Source organism: Ovis aries, chromosome 26 (assembly GCF_016772045.2).
Source record: "Ovis aries strain OAR_USU_Benz2616 breed Rambouillet chromosome 26, ARS-UI_Ramb_v3.0, whole genome shotgun sequence".
Taxonomy (NCBI): domain Eukaryota; kingdom Metazoa; phylum Chordata; class Mammalia; order Artiodactyla; family Bovidae; genus Ovis; species Ovis aries.
In genome coordinates, this window is record NC_056079.1 from 12,822,137 (window position 1) to 12,846,055 (window position 23,919).

At 39.6% G+C, this 23,919-nt stretch overlaps 1 protein-coding gene across 13 annotated transcripts in view; it reads left to right on the forward strand.

Annotated features, from left to right (window-relative positions):
• The window catches only part of TENM3 (teneurin transmembrane protein 3), a 2,757,765-nt gene that overhangs the window by 2,583,309 nt on the left and 150,537 nt on the right, over window positions 1-23,919 (forward strand). For all 13 annotated transcript variants that reach the window (XM_060406900.1, XM_042241437.1, XM_042241441.1 and 10 more), the window contains one exon: window positions 9,520-9,758. In XM_060406900.1, the coding sequence (XP_060262883.1) occupies window positions 9,520-9,758 (239 nt within the window). The remainder of the gene's footprint in view (window positions 1-9,519; window positions 9,759-23,919) is intronic.

Sequence of the window (23,919 nt, forward strand, 5' to 3'; positions counted from 1 at the left end):
TAGATACTCTGGGAAACAAAGAAGATCCAGGGTAGAATGGACCCTGGTGTCTCATTTAGAGATAAGTAAGAGTCAATAAACGTGGTAGGCATTTAAAAGTGGCAATGAAATTAGAAAGGACGCAGGAACCAGTTTCTTAACAAATAGGCAAAATTGAAGGGGAAGAGCAGTAAAGGAAAGGTTGTTGCAAGTAAAGAATAGTGAGTGAGATGACATAATACGGTGAAAAATGGGTAGGCCTTTGGATCCTGAGGTCGGATGGATCAAGCCTCATGTCCTACACATTCCATTCGCTCTAAACTACTTGAAGAGAGCTAGCAGCAGTGACTGTTTAAGCAAGAGTCTTTGGGTTGATTTTCTGATTTGTTATACAACCTGGATGGGAGTCTTGAAGCTAAACCCAAGCTAAGAAACTAACACGCCAGTTGCTTTACTGCAGTGGTTCTCAAAAGTATGGTCCCTGGACCCAGAAGCATGAGCTGCTGGGGTTCCACCCCAGACCTTCTGTGTCTTAACAAGCCTTCCAAGGGATTCTGGTGCAAGCTGAAGTTTGAGAACCACTGCTTTAACATATGCAATAGTCTCAAAGCACATTTCTGCTCCTGTTGGTGGCCTAAGCCTTGACTATGTAAATTCGCAAGGTTCTACCAAAACCTGTGAGTCCAGAATCCATCTGATGGAAGGCTCCATGAGAAAGATGGGTGACTGCAGAATACTCTATGCAGTCTTATAAAGATGTTAGCCTGGGTGGGCTTCTCCATGAAAACTCATGGCAGCGTCTACAATCTCTTAGTTTTGGAGTCTTCACAGAACTCCTGAGTGCCATCATCCTCAACTGATGGAGATTCTTCCCAAACAGTTAGGTATTTAAGAACAGTAGGTAATTCCCCAGGTGTCTCTGGGTATCTATTGAGTATCAGTCACTGAATGGTAAGGAAAACTAACAGGAACCCAGCCTCGAATAAAGATAGCTAATTTTCTACATGGACTTGCTTTCTTTTAGATTTCTGTTTAATAGCGGCCCCCAAAATTTATATTTGCTTAGATCATTATCCTGAAGCCCATCACTTCAATAAACTGTTTTTTTAGGTCTTTTAATCAGTCACAAACACATTGCTAAAAATATATTTAGCAGATAATCCAGTTGGCCTTGAGACTGAAAAATCAGAATTTGATAGTGAAAATGCTCAATAATGAAGCACAGGTTTTAAGTTTCAAAATTCTTAGATAATAGTTCATATCATCTTTCAGTTTTATCATTTCTTATATACTGACAAATATTTGGGGCTATTTTATAACTCCTGCAATGTTTAATATATATACTCTCCATGATAGACCACAAGTAATTAAGTCAGAGGTAACTGGCAATATGGAAGACAACATACAGTAATTAAATTTTTTATATTTTGAAAAATAATTTTAAAGTATTTTGTCTTAAGATGAATTCCAGGGAAACCATCCATTGTTTCAGCATTATCAAGTGACTAAAACTATCTGAACTCAGTAGTTAATTTTAGCTTTCTTATATTACCAGGTAAATTTAATCCACAAGTATGAGGTTCATTTGCTTTAAATCTGAAAATGTCATTTTGGAAGAGTCGTTTGAAGTTGAGGGAATCTTATGAGACCTTTAATAAGCCTCTTAAATCTAGAAAGTTATATTTTGCCAGAAGGAAAAAGAACCTATACCTTCAAATTTCTTGAGCTCTTAAGTGAGAACTTTGGATTCTGAAAAGGTTGTAAATTTGGCCAAATAGAGCCAATCTTTCTTCTTACCGGCGCATTGTCTTTGAAATCAGAGCATCCAGTTTGAAACAAGCAATCTAGATTCTGAGTAAGTTTTTTTTATTGATTTGCCTAGAAACATAAAAAGCAAGGCATCAAGACATTTAAACAGTTCACATTTAGCTTGATGTAAATTACTCTCTCTGTTCAACAGAGACTGTAAGAAGAGGAAGAAAGTATCAATAATTCCTACGCAATAGAGCCTTTCTCGCAGTTAGATGGAACAGGCTGTGGACAGTAGAAATGTTTCTCCAGACGCCTGTATCTCACCAGTGAAGGTTTCAGCTGTGCCTTAGGGATTGAAACTGAACACTGACTATTACTTTCTTTTTCATTCTAATCATTTGCTTTGTTTGCTCATCTCTCAAAAGGTTTTTAACACTGTATAAAACACTGTAAGGGGGGTGGGGGCGCGAAACTATTTTTCTGTGAAGATAACCAATTATGAAGTTAATCTATTAAAATTTCATTCAGTGGTTACACACTTTCTTATTGACTTTTATCTTCCATCCCAGTGGCCCACTGAGGAAATCACTCACACAGCTTTAAATGATACTGTAACACATTTTTCTGGGGTGCTTCTCCCCATCTGGTCCCTATAATTTCTGACTTACTAAGCCATGTTCTTTGATTTTAGAGGAACATCATGATTATATTAACCTCCTGAACAAAAGACTGGTCTTAACCTGTTTATTTCCTGGTGATGCTTATACTATTACAACTTAATTATATCTTATAACTTGTTTAATTTTATACATGATGTTAGGATCTTATAAAATGAGCACTGAATGAGTTGATATTACATATAATGTAATATGGAAAGGCATACTTAAAATAACTCAAAAAGCCCTATTATTTCTCCACTAAAAATTTTAATGATAGTTACGTTTTTTCAAAGTAATTACTTTGAAAGACTAACTCCATCAAAAGTGAAGAGTTAGCAAGGAACAAAGCATACCTGCTGAGAGATTGAGTAAAAGAGCAAAATAAATGATGGAAGCAGCTGTAAGTGGCCCGAGGTGAGGGTAGATAGACATGAGTGGGCATACAGAGGTAATTGTATTAACTACTGTAAATGTATTGTGAGGGTTCAGTATTTAAACATGGCATTTCACTTGAGAGTAGAGAAAATTTGAAATGAAAATGTTACTTGTGCCCATTCTTGGCTTTGGCCAAACAAATTAAAATGAGGATGTTGAGCTGTAAGAACTCAGAAGAACTGCTCCACCCTGGCAATGTAGCAAAATGAATGAAACGGAGAACAAAAGCAAGGGAGAAATGCGGTGAAGGAAAGAGTACAAGATTCTCTGACAGTCGAATGCTAGTGGGAGGAGGGGGCAGGCAGAAGAGAAGAGTAACTGAAAATTAGCTCTCCGTCTGTCGTTAAGGACAGAGGTACCAACAGTGACGGAAAGGTGGGAATGGGGGCAGCAACAAAGACAAGGAGGTTCAGCCTCTGTCCTGATTTATTTTCTCAGTTTTCATTTTATACTGGAGTATAGTTAATTGACAATATTGTGTTCATTTCAGGTATGCAGTAAAGTGATTCAATTATACATAAACCTGTATCTATTCTTTTTCATATTCTTTTCCCAGAAAAGTTATTACAGAGTACTGAGCAGAGTTCCCATGCCATACAGTAGGTCCTTATTGATGGTCTATTGTATATATAGTTCTTTGTGTGCATTAATCCCAGCCTCCTAATTGATCCTTCCCTGCCCCACCTGTCCCCTTTGGTAACCCTAAGTTTGTTTTCTATGTCTGTGAGTCTTTTCCTGTTTTGTCAATAAGTTCGTTTGTATCCTTTTTCAGATAGTAATTTTTAATTTGTGACATGTCCCAGGGAAAGACCCATCACAGAATCAGAAATTAGAAGCTAGAACTGAAGGCAGAAAGCTGAAATGAAAAGGTTGGTCTGAAGGCAGATCAACAAAGAAACAGATCTTTGAACTTCAGAAAAAAAAAAAAGAGCAGCTCTTAATTGTGCTTAATACCGGGTGATCCTCCCCACGTGTGTTTTCGCTGCTCCGTGGCCTTACAGTTAATGATGCCACGCAGTTCCACGGCGCTGTTTGTTGTTGTTAATAGAATCCCCCTCAAGATTCCAAAGCCGCAAAGCAACGTTAATGTTCGGTGACCTTCTGTACCGGCTGTCTTTGGGGCTTTGAAATTGATTTTCCTCATCCCAGTCTCTGATAGTCTCTCTTCAAGTGTGCGTCTCTAGTTCATCACCAGAGTGAAAACGGTGGCACAAATAGCAGAGGAGCTGGAGGCAGGCACCACGCCGGGCATCATTAGAAACATCAGGAAAAAATCAGCCGGCTCTGGTGTGCTCTGTATTACAAAGAGGCTGCTGCTGCTTCTATTTTATTGCCGAATACAATGGGGGAGCATTCTCCCCGGATCCGCTGGTTTCATTCCCAAATATGGTCTGAGAAGGAAACAGCGTCTCTCCCTTTATTCTCCAAACCTTGTGTGGATGCCGGATCAGAAGCATATGCTTTTGATAGTAATTTTTGCAGAATTTTTGATATATGAGAAGCATGTTCCCAAGGCTATATGACCTGGCAAAGGGTCACAGGGTGGGAAAGACTGTCATGATATACACAGGAGTAGGTGCCTTAGAATTCGGTGATAAAAGAATTTTCTGGAAACTCCTTGTATACTTTTCATGTAGCTGCATTCCAGTATCCCCTTTCCCCGTTCATTTCTTAGGTATTTGTGGAGCTCCAGACATAAACTAAGTATTGGGTTCGACCTTGAAACAGTTTTTTAAAAAGTCCTGGGCTTAAAGTCACGCAATCCGCTCGTCAGTGTTCTGTGTTTTCTGTATTGCAGTGGAAAGGACACTGCTGACTTTGGAAAGACGGCATCCTGTCTGAGCCTAAAAATGGACAGATTCCTACCAAATCTGAAACCAAATGTTCTCTATAGAAAGTATGTTGACACAGAACTTTTCTACTAGTCTAGTTGATGTCTAAGAGGTTTTTGCATGTGTGTTGTAACCTGTTTTGAAGCCTTGAAAGATTCCTAAAGGAATCATCCTCGCATGAACAATACCATTTGTAAATGCTTTCAAAATGCATCCGTTTAAGCAGTCTTTACGAATTCTTTCTGTACTTACATACTAAGAAGCCATCCAAAACTATTGAAGACCAGTGATTCTAGAATAAAATTCATGGGTGATTGGATTTCTCTTTCAATGTGTTTATAATGTTTCTTTATTTACTATGCAAATCTCTAATGTACTTATTTGAGGACCCCCTGATATAGAAAGTCATTTACACAGAGGAAGAGGAAATGCACTTCTGAGGTTTAAAGACAGTGGCAATAAATACATAAAAATTCTATTTTCTCTTGCAGAAACAAAAGTAAACGTATGTATTAAATAACTTAGAAACTCTTTGAAAGTTAGGAGTCTTCAGTTCCACTCACATTGATAAGCAATATATTTTTGAGTAATATATTTTTGTTTTCAACAATGTCTCAAAGCTACATTTTACTCTAAGAAAAATAATGATTTCGTAGTGGCTCAAGCCTGGTTCTTGAAAGAATTCTTTTCCAGGATCAGCAGAGCAGGTAGACATCATGTACTGAATACCATAAATTTCAGAAACTGAAACAGAGGTGTCTAATTTGAAGTCACCCTGTGTCTAACTCCCTGTCTTGATCCATGTTTTCAGTGTTAAAGGCTCAGAGTCAAATCCCATTTCCTATTCAGAAATGACCCGACCACTTTGAATAAACCTTTAACACATTTTCCAGGTTGAGGTTTGCAATAATTTCCAACTTTTATTTATTTTTTATCATTTGTTTATTAGCCATGAGTCTTTGTCCCAGGTCCTTTTTTCTAGGAGACTCACTTTCCACATTGGCACAATAGTCACTGTTTGCTTTATTTCACAATATTTGTGGAGCAACAAGTCTGTGCCAGGAACTCTGTAAGTCCTGAAAAGACAGAGGTGAATGAGACCTTTGTGGAATTTACATTCTAACCAGAGAAGACAGACTGCAGACTTACGCCATGGATATCCCATTTGTATCCATCCACATTTGTATGCCAGATAAATGACCTTTTCAAAAAAATATTTCTGTGTATATTTTATTTGAAACTCTCAACCCTAGGAACTTCACCCGGGTAATTTGGGTCTTCCCCCCGCCCCTGACATGATGCTGTGAGCACAGCGAGTTGCCCCTCATGCTTGGAGTCTCCATGCAGATGCTGGTCTTCTGTCTGTCCCCTCAGCATCAGTCACAGTGTGACTGCGGTGACGGCCTGCATCCCTGTCTGCACGGCCTCTTTGCGGTGATAGCAACACACTCTCTCTTTTTTCTGCTGCTCTAGAAGCCACAGAAGTCTTCCGCTTCCCACAGACTGCGCTGAGCTGCAGGACTCTCAGGAGGGTCTCTTCAGTGTGCATTGAACACTTAACCTGGTGCTGGATGTGAACATGCCATATATGTTACTCATTTAATCCTCATAACATGCTTTCATAAGAGGTGACGTTTTATTGCCATTTTATAGGTGATAAAACCAACACAGAAAATTTGAGTAATTTAGAAACATTATCCAGCTAATTATAGGTGAAGTCTGGATTTGAACCCAGGCATGGGCTTCCCTGGTGTTTCAGACGGTAAGGAATCTGCCTACAGTGCCGGAGACCTGAGTTCGATCCCTGGGTCAGGAAGATCCCCTGGAGAAGGGAATGGCAACCCACTCCAGTATTCTTGCCTGGGAAATCCCATGGACAGAGGAGCCTGGCAGACTACAGTCCATGGGGTCTCAGAGAGTCGGACACAACTGAGCTAACACGATCACCTTCAGTCTGGTTCCAGAGCCCACATTCTTAATAATTAGGCTGAATATCAATATGGTAGCAGGTGCCAAACACTGCTTCCAACATACCATTTAATTCAGGTTGTAAACTTTAAAGTTTGCTTTGTAAAGTAGTTCTCTGGGGGGAAATGGACCTCATAATATGGTCATTAGTATAATTTATAGAAGTAGTTACTTGTCATCTGCATGTATTCTAATTTTGTGGTTGACAAAGCCTTTTTAGATGCATTAACTTCTTTACAGCTTTGTAAGGTAAGTAAATCATTAGCTTCATTTTACACATGGAAACAAGATCCTAAATTTAGGAAATGTTAGATCAGGAACTTAAATCTTCTGATTTCTAACCTAGAATTCTTTCCACTATACCCGTGAGGCAAGTTTTCATGACTTTTACCATATCTGCACCCCACTCCAGTACTCTTGCCTGGAGAATCCCACGGATGGAGGAGCCTGGTAGGCTGCAGTCCATGAGGTCACAAAGAGTCAGACACGACCGAGTGATTTCACTTTCACTTTTCACTTTCATGCATTAGAGAAGGAAATGGCAACCCACTCCAGTGTTCTTGCCTGGAGAATCCCAGGGACGGGGGAGCCTGGTGGGCTGCCGTCTCTGGGGTCGTACAGAGTCAGACACGACTGAAGTGACTTAGCAGCAGCAGTGCATCAGCTACACATTTATCCACTTAATAATTTTTCCAGAAATGGGTTCTTTGTAAACTTAAATCCCTGGTTAGCCTTGCCTAAGCAATAATATGTTGTTAAATCATAAGCTTGTTTTTTCTTTCAGTTTTCAACACTTATATTTTTGCTGGTGGTTGTTGTTGTTTAGTCACTAAGCCCTGTCTAACTCTTTTGCACCCCATGGACTATTGCCCACCAGGCTCCTCTGTCCATGGGATTTCCCAGGCAAGAATACTTAAGTGGGTCGTCATTTCCTTCTCCAGGGGCTCTTCCTGGCCCAGGGATCCAACCCACGTCTCCTGCATTGGCAGTTGGATTCTTTACCACTGGGGCACCTGGGAAGCCCCACATTGTGCTCACTGTATTCCAGGTACTTTACAGTAAGCACATTAACTCATTTAAGCCTAATAACAACTCTGACAGATAGATACTATTCTTGTTTTCCATATTGAGAAACCAAAACACAGAGAGGAGTTAAATACTTTCCCCAAGGACACATACCTAGTATAGTAAACCAGGATTTGAACCTCAGCAATCTGCCTTCTAGGTTCTGTCCTTTAACCCCTTGTTCGTGCTGAGTCACTTCAGGCGTGTCCGACTCTGTATGCGCCTGGCTCCTCTGTCCATCGGATTCTCCAGGCCAGAATACTGGAGTGGGTTGCCATGCCTCCCCCAGGGGATCTTCCTGACCCAGGGATCAAACCCCTGTCTCTTTTGTCCCCAGCCTTGGCAGGCAGGTTCTTTACCACTCTAGTGCCACCTCGGAAGCCCCTTTAACCCCCCTAACTTGTTTGATATATTCAGTCTATTTTCTAATAGCCATTAAAACAAATTACTTTGCATTCCAATTTAAATATCCAGCTGTACCCCATCTCAAATCTTCTTGCATGCAGGCTGTTTTGCACCATGATGGAATACTCTTAGGTTATTTCCTATAGTCTCCTGCATAGGAAAGAGAGCAGAGTCTGTTGACCTCACTGAACATGTTATTAGGGAAAATAATAGAAAAGGTTAGGACACAAAGTAAAAACACAGTAAGATACTGTCATACTATGAAATTTCAACCATGAAAAACATGATGCTTTTTTCTCAATTTGAGGACATTTAATGTTCATAGGAATCTTAACACTAGTCATCTTTTATAAAGAATTACCTGTCACTCCTTTCGTGTGATCACTCAATTTCTGCTTTGACATTTTCAAGAGAGTAGAGAACTTTTAGAGGCAGTTTGCCCCACTGTCATTCAGCTCAAATCATTAGGGAATCTTTTTGTGTGTATGCCTGTGTGTCCTCAACCATTCAGTCGTGTCTCTTTGCAACCATGTAGACTCTAGCCCTCTAGGCTCCTCTTTCCATGGGATTTTTCAAACAAGAATACTGGAGTGGGTTGCCATTTCCTACTCCAGGGATCGAACCCAAATCTCTTGCATCTCCTACACTGGCAGGCAGATTCTTTACCATTGCACCACCTGGGAAGTTGATCTAAAAACTTGCTTCACTAGCCTCTTCATTCATTGAGGCTGGTTTTAGAAAGTGTTCTGTGTTTCCTTCCCTTTCTCCATCCCTCACCCCAGTAGACTCGCTTTGCTGGTTATGTTTGACGTAAGCAAAAGATTAAAATTAGTTTGCCTCCCTTGAAAACTGGCCAGCCACCTGTGGCCAAGATTGGCAGTACTCGATATGGGTGGTGGGAGGTGGGGGACAGGTGAGAATTTTGCGAGCATGTCCAGGAAAGAAAGCAGCCTATTCTATGTGATCGTGCATGCTTGTGTATGTAGGCGTACATATCCTCACATGGAGCAAAGCCACATGCAGCTATAAAGTCATGTCATTGCTTTCCTTCCGTGAAATGTGGAGGTGTTCTGAAGGCAGTCCATAACGGGAGCTTCCAGAATGGTTTTGTACAGTAAAATGGTGTGACTAGAATGCCTCTGCAGTCTCTCCAGACACCTACTGGAAGGGACAGGAGTCCTCTGTGTCTGTAACTCCTCCTCCTCTATTCATTACAAATCAGCCTCTTCAAAGTCATATGTTTCCGAGTTGGGTTTTTAGGTTAAAATATTTTCTTAATGTCTCTCTTTTTTTTTTAACTCTATGTAGTAAATGATTTTAAAGCCAGAGAGAGACAGAACGAGAGGTGAGCTCATGCCTCACTATCTCTGTCTCTCCAATCACAGTATATTTGTATCTTACGATGATTTTCTCCTGTCCTGCAGGCATTTCCTATTCAAAACAGGAACAGGGACCACGCCACTGTTCAGCACTGCCACCCCAGGATACACGATGGCCTCTGGCTCTGTTTACTCACCACCTACTCGGCCACTACCTAGAAACACCCTATCAAGAAGTGCTTTTAAATTCAAGAAGTCTTCAAAGTACTGTAGCTGGAAATGTACTGCCCTGTGCGCTGTAGGGGTCTCAGTGCTCCTGGCAATACTGCTGTCGTATTTTATAGGTAAGAGCCCGTTTCTAGAACTCTTTCGTCTATACATCGGGACGTTGCCTGATTGTTCATTTGGTTTTATGTGTTTATCTGGACAGGGCTTGTATTCAGAGGTTGTACGTCATGGGTGAGAAGTTGGTCCTGATGGATGATAAATGGTTATTCTCATTATGTAGATGAATGGAGAAGCTGTGTTTGCGTGAAGTGCGAGGTCTGCCTTGGACACTCACTAGAGCATCCGTCTGTGTTGCATTTGTCTCTCGTGAGTGTGTTCACTTCTGTGACATTTCATGTCCAAGAAGTAATTCATGCGCTTGCAGGAATGGGCTCTGTGTGGGAATCCCCTTCAGGGCGGTGTCAATAGGGAGCTCGCTGCTCCTCCTCGTGATGTTGCTCATCTTTCAGCCAAGCCTGCGGTCTAAATGTAAAACCCACCACTCAGAGCCATCCTTGTGCACTCAGGAACTTTTCTCCAGAGAGCTGTGCATCCATAAAACCAGGGCTGGATGATGTACACGTCCCTGTCTGTGGGTTTTCCACCTTTTCGGATGGAATATTGATCGTGGTTTTTGTCACCTGACTGATTGGAGCTGCTAAGAGAAGTTGCAAATGTGTCTTTTCTTTAACTATTTCAGAACATAGATGAGCGTTCAAGCTATTGGCCAATGGCTTATTCAAATGTCAGAAATGACCATATCCAATCTTGATCTAAGTGTGTACAGAAAGGCATACAGCATCAAAAAGCAAATCATGTTTACTGAGATAAATCACAGGCTGTGTGTTTCGCCAAGAACAGCCAGTGATGCTTCCGCAGGTTTACAGAGCTATTTGTGATGCCCGGTGAAATTCCATAAGTGAATAAGTGTCACAGGGCTGTCTGGGAATAGTAAGACCCTTTTGTGGTAAACTGGTTTCTGTCTTTAGCTATAATACTCCTTAACTATGAATTATGTCCTTAGGAAGTGAAGGGACCATCTTGAGTCATGTCACTGAAGAGGAAAGTAGAATTTTAGAGCATGAAGGAAGTTGAGAGATAGTTGAGTTGGGGGGAGCAATGCGGTGGCACGTTACCTACTGTGACTTCCGATTCTGTGACCATGGCTGACGTCACTCATGGACCTGGCACCCCTCCCACTAAACCTGCACACAGCCTGATCATCCTCATCACAGGGCTTTGTGCAGCCACCGTCCATCAGAGGTGAAAACAAGATGAGCCCTTTCTGTCATTTTTCAATCGTCTAAGTTAACTCCCTCCTTGTGAAGGTGGTCAAGCCAGGTACTGAAAGGGTTGTCGCTCGCTGAGATCACACTAATGATACATTGCTGTGCTGTTTTGTAACACTCATGGTGCACAGGAATGTCACAACAACAGCAGTCAGCCTTCATAAACAGATTCCTAGTATTTATCTAGAAGATATCCGGCCTTGAAGAGCGTCTCTTCTGGCTAACTATTTGTTCATTATTTGTGTACGTCAACAGTGTACTGCTAGATAATTTTAAACGGTTTCTCGAATGTAACAGTCATAAGTGGGATGTAATAAATTAAGCATATTAGTAGGGGATTTTTTTTTCTGTAGTACATGCTAAACCGATAAGTACTACGCAGTGCTGGAGTTCAGTGTCTGTGCTGTTGGACATAGTTTCTGATCTTAAGTGCCTGTGTCCTCTTAAATATTTATTTAATAGGTTGTTAAATGTTTTGACTATCAGCTCTGCTACCATTTAATTTTATTTACACTGTGTGATTAGGAAGAAAAATAGCATTTTAATGTGAGATCAGATCACTATTATTTGTGAGCCTTTCCTCCTTTTAAGGATCCGTCAATGAATATAATTGAATATTAGACTCCTAAATAAAAACTCAAAATGTTCCTTTTTTTCAGATTATCAGTTTTTACTGTTTCATGGTTAGCATCCTACTTTAAACATCTCCCTTTGATTTTATCTTTATCTTCATGGAATTTTTTTTTTTTTAAACAGTGAGAGACTTTAAATTTTTGGGTTCCAAAATCACTGCAGATGGTAACTGCAGCCATTAAATTATTTTTATTCTTATTTTTTTTCTTTTTCTTTTTTCTTTTCTTTTTTTTTATTTAAATTTTTATTTTTACTTTATTTTACTTTACTGTATTGGTTTTGCCACACATTGACATGAATCCATCACGGGTGTACATGCGTTCCCAAACATGAACCCCCCTCCCACCTCCCTCCCCATAACATGTCTCTGGGTCATCCCCGTGCACCAGCCCCAAGCATCCTGTATCCTGCATCGGACATAGACTGGCGATTCGTTTTTAAAATATTCATGTACTCTTGTCAGTTCAAGAGATAATTTGTTGAACATTTGTTGTGATTTAGTTACTGTGCTGGAAATTAAGGTGATACAGTTCCAAGTGTTATCTGACAAAATTACTTTTTTTTTCCCCTTGGAGTATAATTGCTTTACAGTGTTGTATGAGTTTCTGCTGTACAGTGAAGGGACTCAGCTGTATATATATACACATGTAGTATATATGTACATATATTCCCTCCCTCTTGAGCCTCCCTCCCTCCCCCCCCCCATCCCACCCATCTAGACTATCGCAGAGCAGCAGTCTGAGCTCCCTGGGCTAGACAGCAGGTTCCGCTAGCTATCTGCTTTATACACAGGAGAGTATGTTTATCAGTGCTCCTCCCCCAATTCGTCCCACCCCCTCCTTCCAACCTCCATGTCCACAAATCCGTTCTCTATGTCTGCCTCTCTATTCCTGCCCTGCAAGAGGATCGTCAGCACCATATATAGGGAATCTAGAAAAATTACTTTTATCATCAAAGAATTAAGCCATCCTTTTATTGCTTTACTTAAGCACACAAACATACTTGGAATTTTCACTGGTCTTTCTTTGTTAAATAATTAACACAGTGATTTCTTTGCTGTTGTGTAAGTCAGGTAAAGAATTTCACTTCTTCATCAGTTAGCGTGATAAATCTTCTTGAGAGTGAAGATACTGCCTTTACCCTTGAAAAACAGAGGAGGACACTTTGCTCTCTGGGAGGGCGGTCCTTTTCTATTGAGTGGTATAGAGCTGGGAGAGAGATTTGTCCGGGCAGATCAGCCTGATAAACCCTAGAATCAATGGGGAGACCAATGTCATCATCAGATTGACCTTACCACCTTTCACAAAAGCACAGCCATCCTTAAATTATTTCCATTCCCTTAGAGGTCCCCTTCCCTCGTACTGACTGTCAGTATAAAGTCAAAGCCTTAAAGAAATAAAGGGCCTGAGGGATTATTTGTCTCCTAGAATTTTCTCACCTTCCAGTAAGGTCAAGAGAAGTTATGAGAATATAGCATTTACCAGTCTCTTCTCTAAGGTAGAGTTATCTCAGAACAGTCAGAAAGGAAGGGAGAGAGGAGACAGGCTTTGTGTTGGGTGGTTTTTTCCTATCTCGGACAAAGTGAAAGTCAATCAGTCATGTCCAGCTCATTACGATTCTAGGGACTGTAGCCTGCCAGGCTCCACTGTCCATGGTGTTTCCCAGGCAAGAACCCTGGAGTGGGTTTCTATTTCCTTCTCCAGGGGATCTTCCTAACCCAGGGATCAGATCCGGGTTTCCTGCGTTACATTCAGATTCCTATTCCTAACCAAAATTTCAGAGACAGAAGCCGAAAAGAAAGTGAAAATTAATTCCCATAGGTCAATGTTAAATCTTTGCATAGGTAACTGCTATTAACTTTCTGGTGTCCACCGTTTCAGATATTTGTCCATGCACATATACACCTAGGCTTCACTGGTAGTTCAGATGGTAAAGAATCTACCTGCAATGCAAGAGACTCAGTTTCGATCTCTGGGTCAGGAAGATCCCCTGGAGAAGGAAATGGCAACCTACTCCAGTATTCTTGCCTGGAAAATCCCTAGGACAGAGGAGCCTGGCGGGCTACAGTCCATGGCATTGCAGAGTCAGACACAACTGAGCAACTCACACACACATATACACCTAGAAGTCCATATTTTTAATGCATTTTGTACCAGATTTTTCTCACTCACTAACCTATCACTTTGGAGAAGGGAATGGCAACCCACTCCAGTATTCTTGCCTGGAAAATTCCATGGACAGAGGAGCCTGGTGGACTACAATCTGTAAGCTCACAAAGAGTCAGACATGTCTGCGTGACTAACACACACACAGACTATCATTTAGCACCTATTTTCAATTAACCAGTTTCCAAAAATGCATGACCATTTTCTTATGCATTTGTGTGTGTGTTTGTGTTTGCAGGGTGTCTTCCGTTGATAAAATTTTTGATCAGAATAAATTCTTTGAAAGAAGTTTTCTGTGCCAGAGCATGGGCATGTCTTAAATTTACTCAGGTCCAAGTTACCCTCAGTTTATACAGCTATCAGTGCTACATATAATCAGTAGTTTTAATTCTTAGCAATCTCTTAGGTAAAAATATTTTATTGTCATTGTCATTTTTTACTGGTAGGGCTGAATATCTTTTCAAATGCTTATTGACCATTTGTAGTTTTCCTATATGTGTTTTAATAGCCTAGTTTCCTCCGTTTTTCTTTTGGGGTTTTTATTCTTTTTTTAGGGGACAATTGTACATGTTGATTAAGGATACGAATCATTTGTCATATGTTAAATATTCCTCCAGTTTATTCTGAACTTTGTTTTTGGTTATCTTGCCATATACTATGTGGAATTTTTAAAGTAATCAAAGTTATCAATATTTTCTTGTCATTTCTAGTGTTCATGTTATACCTATAAAATTCTTATTTACTCCAAGTATTATTTTTTTAAAAGTCACTTATAAATTTTCTCCTGGTACTTCTAAGGCTTTTTAGTAACCATTTTTAGCTCAGCATTTTTCTCATCACTCCACTCTGCGTTAGAGGTTCAAATTAGCCGTTTCTTCTAGAAGCTCCCAGTCAAGTTATAAAGATGTGTGCAAAGGTATGTATACTGTACACTTTTAATAGAACATGGTTTCATAACAACTTTGGCCAAATGAGAAAAAGAGAGAGAGAGAGAAAAGGAAAGAAGGAAACACCTGCCCCTGGCTGAAGATGTTGGGGAAAGACTTGATGTAAAAATAGCAGGTGAAGTTTGAGAGATGCAGAGGAGTTCATTTCTCTGGGCTTGACGTCACAATGGTTGCTGGGAGATCACTATGAGACAAGGTCGTCCGAGGCGGGAAAGGAAGAAGCAAGAGCTGTCCAGAACGCTGCCTATGGAGGCTCACGACATACCACTGCTGTGTTCGAAGCTGTGTACAAATTTCCTCCCTTCATTTTCCCAGCAGCCCCGTGAGTTATCTCTGTTTAACAAATATGATAGTCTTAGAAAGGCACTTCGCCTTAAAGTCACACAGGCCGGTAAATGATGGAAGCTGGACTGGAAACTACCAAGGGTCCCAGGACATTATCTACAGGGCCTCCCATGAGGTTTTTGAAGAACTGAAAAGAGGGAAGAAACTGAAGAAATGGAAGCATTGCAGTGAGAAAGCATCACATTTATGTTTCGAAAAATTGCTCTAGTGGCATTCCAAAATATGCAATTCCAAGACAGAAAGTCCGAAGTTGGGCTTTTCAGACTTAACAGCTCCTCGGAATCACCTGGGGATCTTGTTAACATGCACATTCAGCAGATCCAGTGTGAGAACAGAGGCTGTGTTTCAGACAGGCTCCCTGGTGGTGTGGTCCACTGCAGCACAGTCAGATGTGGTACTTGATGAAGGAAACATTTCTACAGTGTCCAGTTCATAGCCACTAGACACACATGACTCGATAGCCCTTGAAAAGCGGCTGGTGTAACTAAGAGCCTGGAGCTTAGATTTTATTATTCTTAACTAATTTGAGGGGCTTCCTAGGTGGCACAGTGGTAAAGAATCTGCCTGCCAGTGCAAGAGACACAGGAGACACAGGTTTGATCCCTGGGTGGGGAAGATCCCCTGGAGCAGGAAATGGCAATCCACTCCAGTCTGCTAGCCTAGAAAATCCCGTAGACAGAAGAGCCTGGCAAGCCACAGTCCAGGCGGCTGCAAAGAGTCAGGTACAGCTAAGTGACTGAGCACACACATGTGCACGCAAATAATTTGAACTCAAACAGCTACACGTTTGACTGGTGGCTACCATTTGGACAGCACAAAGGTAGACAGCGCTGTTAGAAAACTAGTCTAAGTGGGAGGTCATGAAGCCGTGTTGTGACAGAGAAGTGAGCAGAATTGAGAAACCATGAAGAACTGGAAAACTGTGATGAGGCTGATTCATAATAGAATAGATGGGCCATGATTTATCATATCCGAGTTCTTAAAAATCAAATGTCCAGGTCTACACATATGGCAGACCTCTTCTCAACAGAGTCAAATGTGGTTTTCTTTAGATCACTGAGCTCCCGATTAAGATCCTTCTCCGACGCATTATCTTTAAATGATATGCCTTTCCAGAGTGAAAATTCTCCTGATCACTAAACATAAAGGTTAGGTTCAATGATAGTGGTTAGTGGTACAGTCCTATCCAAAAAAATAGCTGTCCCACTTTTTCTGGGCCCTAATTTACTCCATTTTGAAGAGACATTACTTTGTCGACAAAGGTCCGTCTAGTCTAAGCTATGCTTTTTCCAGTAGTCATGTATGGATATTGGACAGTAAAGAAAGCTGAGCGCTGAAGAATTGATGCTTTTGAACTGTGGTGTTGGAGAAGACTCTTGAGAGTCTCTTGGACTGCCAGGAGATCAAACCAGTCTATCTTAAAGGAAATCAACCCTGAATATTCGTTGGAAGGACTGATGGCTGAAGCTGAAACTCTAATACTTTGGCCACCTGATGCAAAGAACTGACTCACTGGAAAAGACCCTGATACTGGGAAAGATTAAAGGCAGGAGGAGAAGAGGATGATGGAGGATGAGATGGTTGGATGGCATCACTGACTCGATGGACATGAGTTTGAGCAAACTCTGGGAGTTGGTGATAGACAGGGGATCCTGACGTACTGTAGTCCATGGGGTCGCAAAGAGTCAGATGCAACTGAGCAGCTGAACTGAACTGAGCTGTTTTTCTAAAATCTGAAAACTATGAAGATGGGCAATAGTCAGCAGTTGTTTACCAGAGAATGAATAGAAAGGAGATAGTCTTTTGGTTACTATTGCTTCTGCTCACAGTTATGGGATGAATAGGCATCTTGATTATTGTTTTTTACTCACAGAAGGCTCTTTTTCGTAGGTGTGAGATACCCTGAAATTTTGCCTTTCTGCACACTGAAATATGCCCACAAATCTTATCATAAAGTGTAAACGTCATTGAAACGTTAGGAAACACTGGTCAAAACCTGTTGAAATTACTATGTTAACACCAGCGAAAACTGCAACGCGTCAAGCCAAACTTCAAATAGCACCGTTATGGACACAGCCTCGTTAATGTGACCATATGCTGCTGGGCAGAGTCTGAAAATTCACAGAAGTATCATGGGAGATTACATGTAGAGTAGCACCAACAGAGTTTGCACATAGAATGTAAACTTAAGGGAAACTCGAGAAAACAAAAATCTTATCAACATATATTATGCTTGGGACTTCCCTAGTTGTTCAGTGGTTAAGACTTCACCTTTCAATCAGAGGGTGTGGGTTCGGTCCTTGATTGAGAGCTAAGATTCCACATGCCTTGTGGACAAAAATAACCAAACCATAAAACAGAGGTCATATTATAACAAATTCCATTAAAGCTTTAAAAATGGTCTACATCAAAAATTATTTTCAATAAAAATTACATATGTTAGCATAGTTTCTCAATTTTGGGCCCTTTAGGCCAAGTTTATCATAACCCACTAATCCCCATGACTATTTTTTTTTATGTAACGGCTTAGAAGTATTGACTTTGTGCTCAGTTGTATCCGAGTCTTCGCGATGTCATGGTCTGTAGCCCACCAGGCTCCTCTGTCTGTGGGATTTTCCAGGCAAAAATACTGGAGTGGGTTGCCATTTCCTACTTCAGGGGATCTTCCCCACCCAGAGATCAAACCGATGTCTCTTGTGTCTCCTGCATTGGTAGGTGGATTCTTTGCAACTAGCGCCACCTGGGAAGTCCATTATAACAGTTCGTTAAGATATAATTCAAATACCATATAGTTCACCCACTTAAAGTATACACGTCCAATGGGGATCCGTATATTCATACAGCTTTGCAGTCATCACCACAACCAATTTGAGAGTACTTCTATCACTCACACAAAAAAAACAACCCTGTATCCCTAAACAGACACTTCCTATTGCCTTCCAAACCTTCAGTAATCTTTTTTTTTCCACGAAAGTCTGAACTTGTAAGGGACTGGTTTATGGACTCATTTCCAACAACAAATAACTCAACATTGTTTTTCTCATGAACTTCTGACATAGGCTGCTAACCAAAGAACTACTCACATTTTCAATATTCCTTTTCATTTAGGAAAAAATACTATGTAGTTATTTATTTCCTTTGAACAGCTGCTACCAACCGATTCCTAAAATAGATGTTGTCATACATCTGCTAAAAAGGCTGTTTAACAACATAAGCATTCCCTAGATCAAGCAAAACATAACCTGTCGGATCCAGGTTCATGGTAGTGATGATTCCTTAGCAGTTATCTGTCCTACTTCTGGGTCTATTTGCATTTTATGAATATCTTTACCTCTCTGTGTACCTTGAAATTGATTACGGTACTAGCTATATGTATGCAACTCAGGGTCAGGAGGAAAAATAAGCCAGCCCTTTAGGCTTTGTGGAAAAATCAACCACTTAAATATAGATAGCAAAATAAAATGTGTTGTGACATTCTTTTTTTTCTTTTTTGACGTGTCTTTGTCATAAAAGTGCTGTTTTATTAGGTTCTTGAACACAGCTGAACAATGAATTATATACCATTTTTCATGATGGCTTCTTCCCTTAGCTCTTGGTTGTATTACACTCAGTAAAATGCATTTTGTCCAAGATGGAATGGTGGCATTTTTAATACTAATGTGGTATCACCACAATATAAGAAAAAAAAATGTATTGCTCGTATTTTAGCGGGTTGAAAATTGTAAACTGAAAATTTTAAATCAATAGATCAGTATTTTATTTCACTTATCTTCTACCTGATCTAGCGTATCATTTAGAAACCTAGAAAAGATCGAGAGATCACTTAAAATTCAGTTCTTTCTCTAGCCACCTCTGTATAATCATTTCAGTGACTTCTGAGTTGAACCTATACTAGGGAAAAAATCAATATATTGTACACTTAAGAGTTTTTTGATGTTACGGATTTTTTGCTGCTATTTATTAGCAAAACATAAAAATGTTTAGTTTTACGTTGATTCTAGTATTACTCTAAAGAAAAAAGAGGTTACTACCAAAATCAAGTAATTATACAAATGTAGAAAGTATGCTCTTCCTCTCCTCACCAAAAAGTATTGATTTACTCTTAGTTTGGTGGGCTTCCCTCGTGGCTTAGATGGCAAAGAACCTGCCTACAAAGCAGGAGATGCAGGTTCGATCCCGTCAGGAAGATCCTCTGGAGAAGCAAATGGTTATCTACTCCATTATTCTTGCCTGGAGAATCCCATGGACAGAAGAGTCCGGCAGGCTACAGTCCATGGGATCGCAAAGAGTCAGACATAGCTGAGCGACTAACACTTTAACTTTTCAAAGTAAATAATATATGGGAAATAGTATAAGCAGACTGTTTTTACCATTCAAATATAAGACTCTCCCTGACTTGAAAAAGTCCAAGGACAACAGCAATAAGAAATGCTTTTAAAGTCATCTAAACTCCAGTTTGCACTGTAGATGAATATTTTGCCTATGAAATACAGGGCTGTCTTCTTTGTTTTAGGCTATCATTTTTGCAGAATGTAGCAACAACTCCTGACTAATGACAAGTGGAAAGCATAATACAATATTTACCATTTCAGTGCTACATTGCATAAATATTTAATTGGTATTACATATGTCATTTGCTCTAACGTTAGTGCTACTGAGAACAGTGTGTACCAAGAGAAATATCTACATACAGAGGAGTGAAAGGAAAAGTAACTGGCATATGTGAGGTTAAAAAACAGAGCTTGATGGATTGCTAGGAATCTTAGGAATGAATTCAGCAGAAAACCTCTATGTTCCATTGAATCTATGTCCCAACAAAGATTTCATCCTTAAATAAAAGAGATCAAAGAAAATGCACGTGTGTAGCGACTCTTTTTAGTTTATTGTTCCTGTGTCATCTTAGAATGTCTTCAGACTCACGTCTTGTCCTTCCTTAACAATACGATACCACCATTCCTTTAGTGGCTGAATAAAATAACATCAGAAAAGGAAGTGACCGTTCATTCATCCATCCATCTAACGTTCTTTGGACATTTATTTATTGAGGCATTATCACAGAGAGTGCAGTGAGCAACCTTACACAGCCCTTGCCCTCTTAGAGATTATGTCTTAGAGACTATAAACACTGAGCACCTAATTTTAATCAGGGTGTCTTATTTTAAAAGGAGAAATAAAATGTGGAAGACTCGAGCAGTGCATAAAATGCAGTATTTACTGAATTTCAGCATTAGAGAAAGGTTTTCCTGCTAAAACCAGAATAAGTAGTATTATGTGTTTTGACAAATCCTGACATAAGGACAAATTTTAAGCGTTACCACATAAACCTAAATGTGGCCCCCAAAATCAATTCTCAGGAATATTAAAACCAATGCATTGTGATATAATAAAAATAAATTTGGAAGTGTCTGAGGGGGGAAAAGGTATGATATTTTTTATTTTCTTTGTTGAGTTAGTTTAGCTAGAATCCTCTTTGTAGTTAATATCTAGAAGCCAAAAGAAATCTTTCGTTGGAGATTTGGGGTAACTAGATTTAAAATTTCCACAGGAATTTATAGTCTGTTTCTGTTTGTCTCTTTCCTTTAATTTTAGATAACACACTTTTTTATGCTTTAAGAATTTTCTTTATAGAGTAAACCCAGAAAATAGTTTTTAAAGCTGTTAAATCATATTTCTGCATTCTTTTCCAAGCATTCATGAGTGCTGTATTAACCTATTTTGAAGATACTTCTAAAACATGTGTTTCCTGTATTTCAAAAGTTGTTTGGAGATAGAGATCATTGTTCTGCATTTGAGAACCAAAGAGGTCGACCTGTCCAATTTCCATTCTTGAGTTGGGCCTAGAAGGGGAAAGAACATTACCTTGAGACACTTCCATGGTGCATTTTAAGCACATATACACTGAATCAAAGAACAATTACATTTTTTTAGCTAGTGCCACTTTTGTGTAGTACTAACTTGTTTTGGGAGAAAATGCTCAGTATTTTTGAAGATAAGAACTTCTAGTCTCTTCCTGAACCGTTGCATTTCATCAGTGGTGACTTATCCAGGCTTCCAGAGAGGCTCATCTTGGGACTGCCCTGGCTGTTTGGTAGTTAAGACTTCACCTTCCAGTGGCAGTGCCCAGGGCATAGGTTCGATCCCTGTTTGGGGAGGTAGGATCCCACATGCCTCGCAGCCAAAAAACAAAGCAAATTCCCCTCCCCCCACCCGTAAAACAGAAGCAACATAGAACCATATTCAATAAAGAGTTTAAAATGGCCTACATTAAAAAAAAAAAAACAAGAGGATCATCCTTGTGGCTTTTCCCATCAGCCAGCCTGACTTGGTGGACTCCGCTAGAATTGTCTTTTCTCCCTAATGTTATAGCCACAGCCTGACCCTTTCAGTCTCCTCCACTAGTGAGCTCTTTCTCCCCTTTATTGCTTCTGCCCCTAAAAGAGAGGAAGCCTTCTGCATATCATCCTCCATTTCCCGTGGTTTTCCATGGCTGTAGAAGGACACCCAAGGCTGCCTAACATGCTACTGTATGTGAAGCTAGGATATGAGGCCCTTTCCTCTGAGGAAAAAAAAAAGATACAGTACTTTTGCATCTTAGACATGTTTATTTGTTTTTCCCAGGCATTTCCTTTTAATTATTTCCAAGATCACAACCAATTTAATCCCATTAAATTTACCAAGTATTGAATATCCTTCATAAACACTGAGTTCACAGTAAGACGTAACCTTTACAACAGTGATCTTATGTGGGAAAATGTGTCAATTTTGAATATCATATTACAGTGTATTTTTAGAATGCTGTTTATAAGCACAGAGCCTCAAAGCAGTTAAGATTTGAATTTGTAATCCCACCTCTGTCACTTATCAGCTATGTCATCTTGAGCAGGGTAGTTAACCTCCATAAACCTGGGTTTCATTGTAAACAGGATTAGTAATAGTAGAGATCTTTGGAATCTTTCATAAAATAATTATTAAAAGACCTACTATATTGCACAGGGACCTATTTTTAATATCTTGTAATAACCTATAAAAAATAGGTTATTTTTTATAGTAGGAAAGAATCTAAACAAGAATAGATATACATATATGTTTAACTGAATCCCTTTCCTTTACAATTGAAACTAATGCAATGCTGTAAATTAATTATATTTCAATTTTAATGATAAAAAGAAAGATAATAATCACTGTGCCTATAAAGTGTAAGTGCTGAATTAATTTTAACTGCAGTTATTTCACAACCTAGTGAATCAAATATCAGTATCCACAATTTTCTAGAAAGAAAAATCTTTGGCCCAGAGAATCAGTGACTTGTCCAGCACTAAAGCCAGTCAGTGTTTAAGTGGCAACCATCTCCAGTATTCTTTCAAGAGAAATCCCATGGAGAGAAGACCCAGGCAGGCCTCAGAGAGTCAGACATGACTTAGGGAATGAGCATGATAAGCACATTATCTAGGTCTTCTTACTTTTAGTCCAGAACTTTATTCCACTATATCAGAAGGCATTGATTGTTTCTCATAAGACTTAAGAATTTACTTTAAAAAAAAAAAAGAATTTACTTAAAAATTGCAATTTGTTATTAAAAAAAATTAAAAATGTGTTTTAAATTTTTCCAGTAATCGCAAGGAAAAACCAAAATATATTAATATAAAAATATATATAAAATAACAATACGATAGAAAGTTCACAACTGTATGATAAAGGTGAAGAGCATATTAAAGAAATGTACAGGGATCACTGCTGAGGGGACTGAAAATGCTGTAGCTCTTTACCATGGGATCTTTTAATTTTGTTCTGGATGCTTCATCTGTTCCTTATCTCCACTTGCAGTTTTTACAAGCCAGCCTCATGATGTAGTTCCTGAGACACTGAGTTACATAGAATTTAAACATAAAACCTAACCATATCGTTTCAGTCATTTCAAGTCATCACAGATTTTGCCATTATTTTCTATTTTAAGACTAAAGCTGTTTTTAGATGCATTTTACTTCTTCAAAGATATTCCTTGTGATCTCAGAAGAGAATCACAGAGAGAGAAGCACTGCATGTTGAAACTGGGAAAGTGGGTCATTTATTTTTAGGAAAGGAGCCTGAGACCACCAAGTACCGAAGCAGGTGGACAGCGAGAGCCACCTCCAGGGTATCAGAGACGACTTCCTCGATATTTTGCTTTGAAAAAATTTCCCACAAAAGCTTTGTAAATATCATTAATTAGAGTTAAGTCCATAACTGAGGAAAGCTGCTCTCCATGTGAGCCCAGATGAATGGGGAACAGCTGGAAAACTGGCTTCCCACGCTGTTTTTCAGCCCTGCTTGATGAGATGACGTGAGAGGTCTAGGCAGGCTGATGGGAAGTCTTGAATTTACAGTTACCTGCGAGGTACCTGAAGTGGTGACGTGGTCTCCGCGTCATCCAACTTCATAGGCAGCAGAACTTGGTAAGGGAGACACTGACTAAATCTTTGTTGACAAATGAATCCCAAATAACAAACTACTTGAGCTGGTTGTGCCTGTGTTCCTGAAGGGTCTTTGATTTTGTTATTAGTAGAATTTATCACTTGACAACCACACACACGCACACGCACACTCACACACTCACAAATCATGTTCTTTCTCTCAAATGTAACTTCTCAGGGAAGAAGTGGACTCATTATTTCATAATTATTATTATGAAAGGGACATTTTGAAGGGGATTTTTTCTGGATTTTACCTTTTTAAGTTTTTTCACATTAACTATTCTTTATTGATTCATTGGAGCAGAAATGTAGATCTTTCTAAAAGCAAATGAAGTGTTGGAGAAACAAACCACCTAAAGGAAGACAAAGAATATTTTTATGTATACCTGCAACAATAGTACCGTTAAGA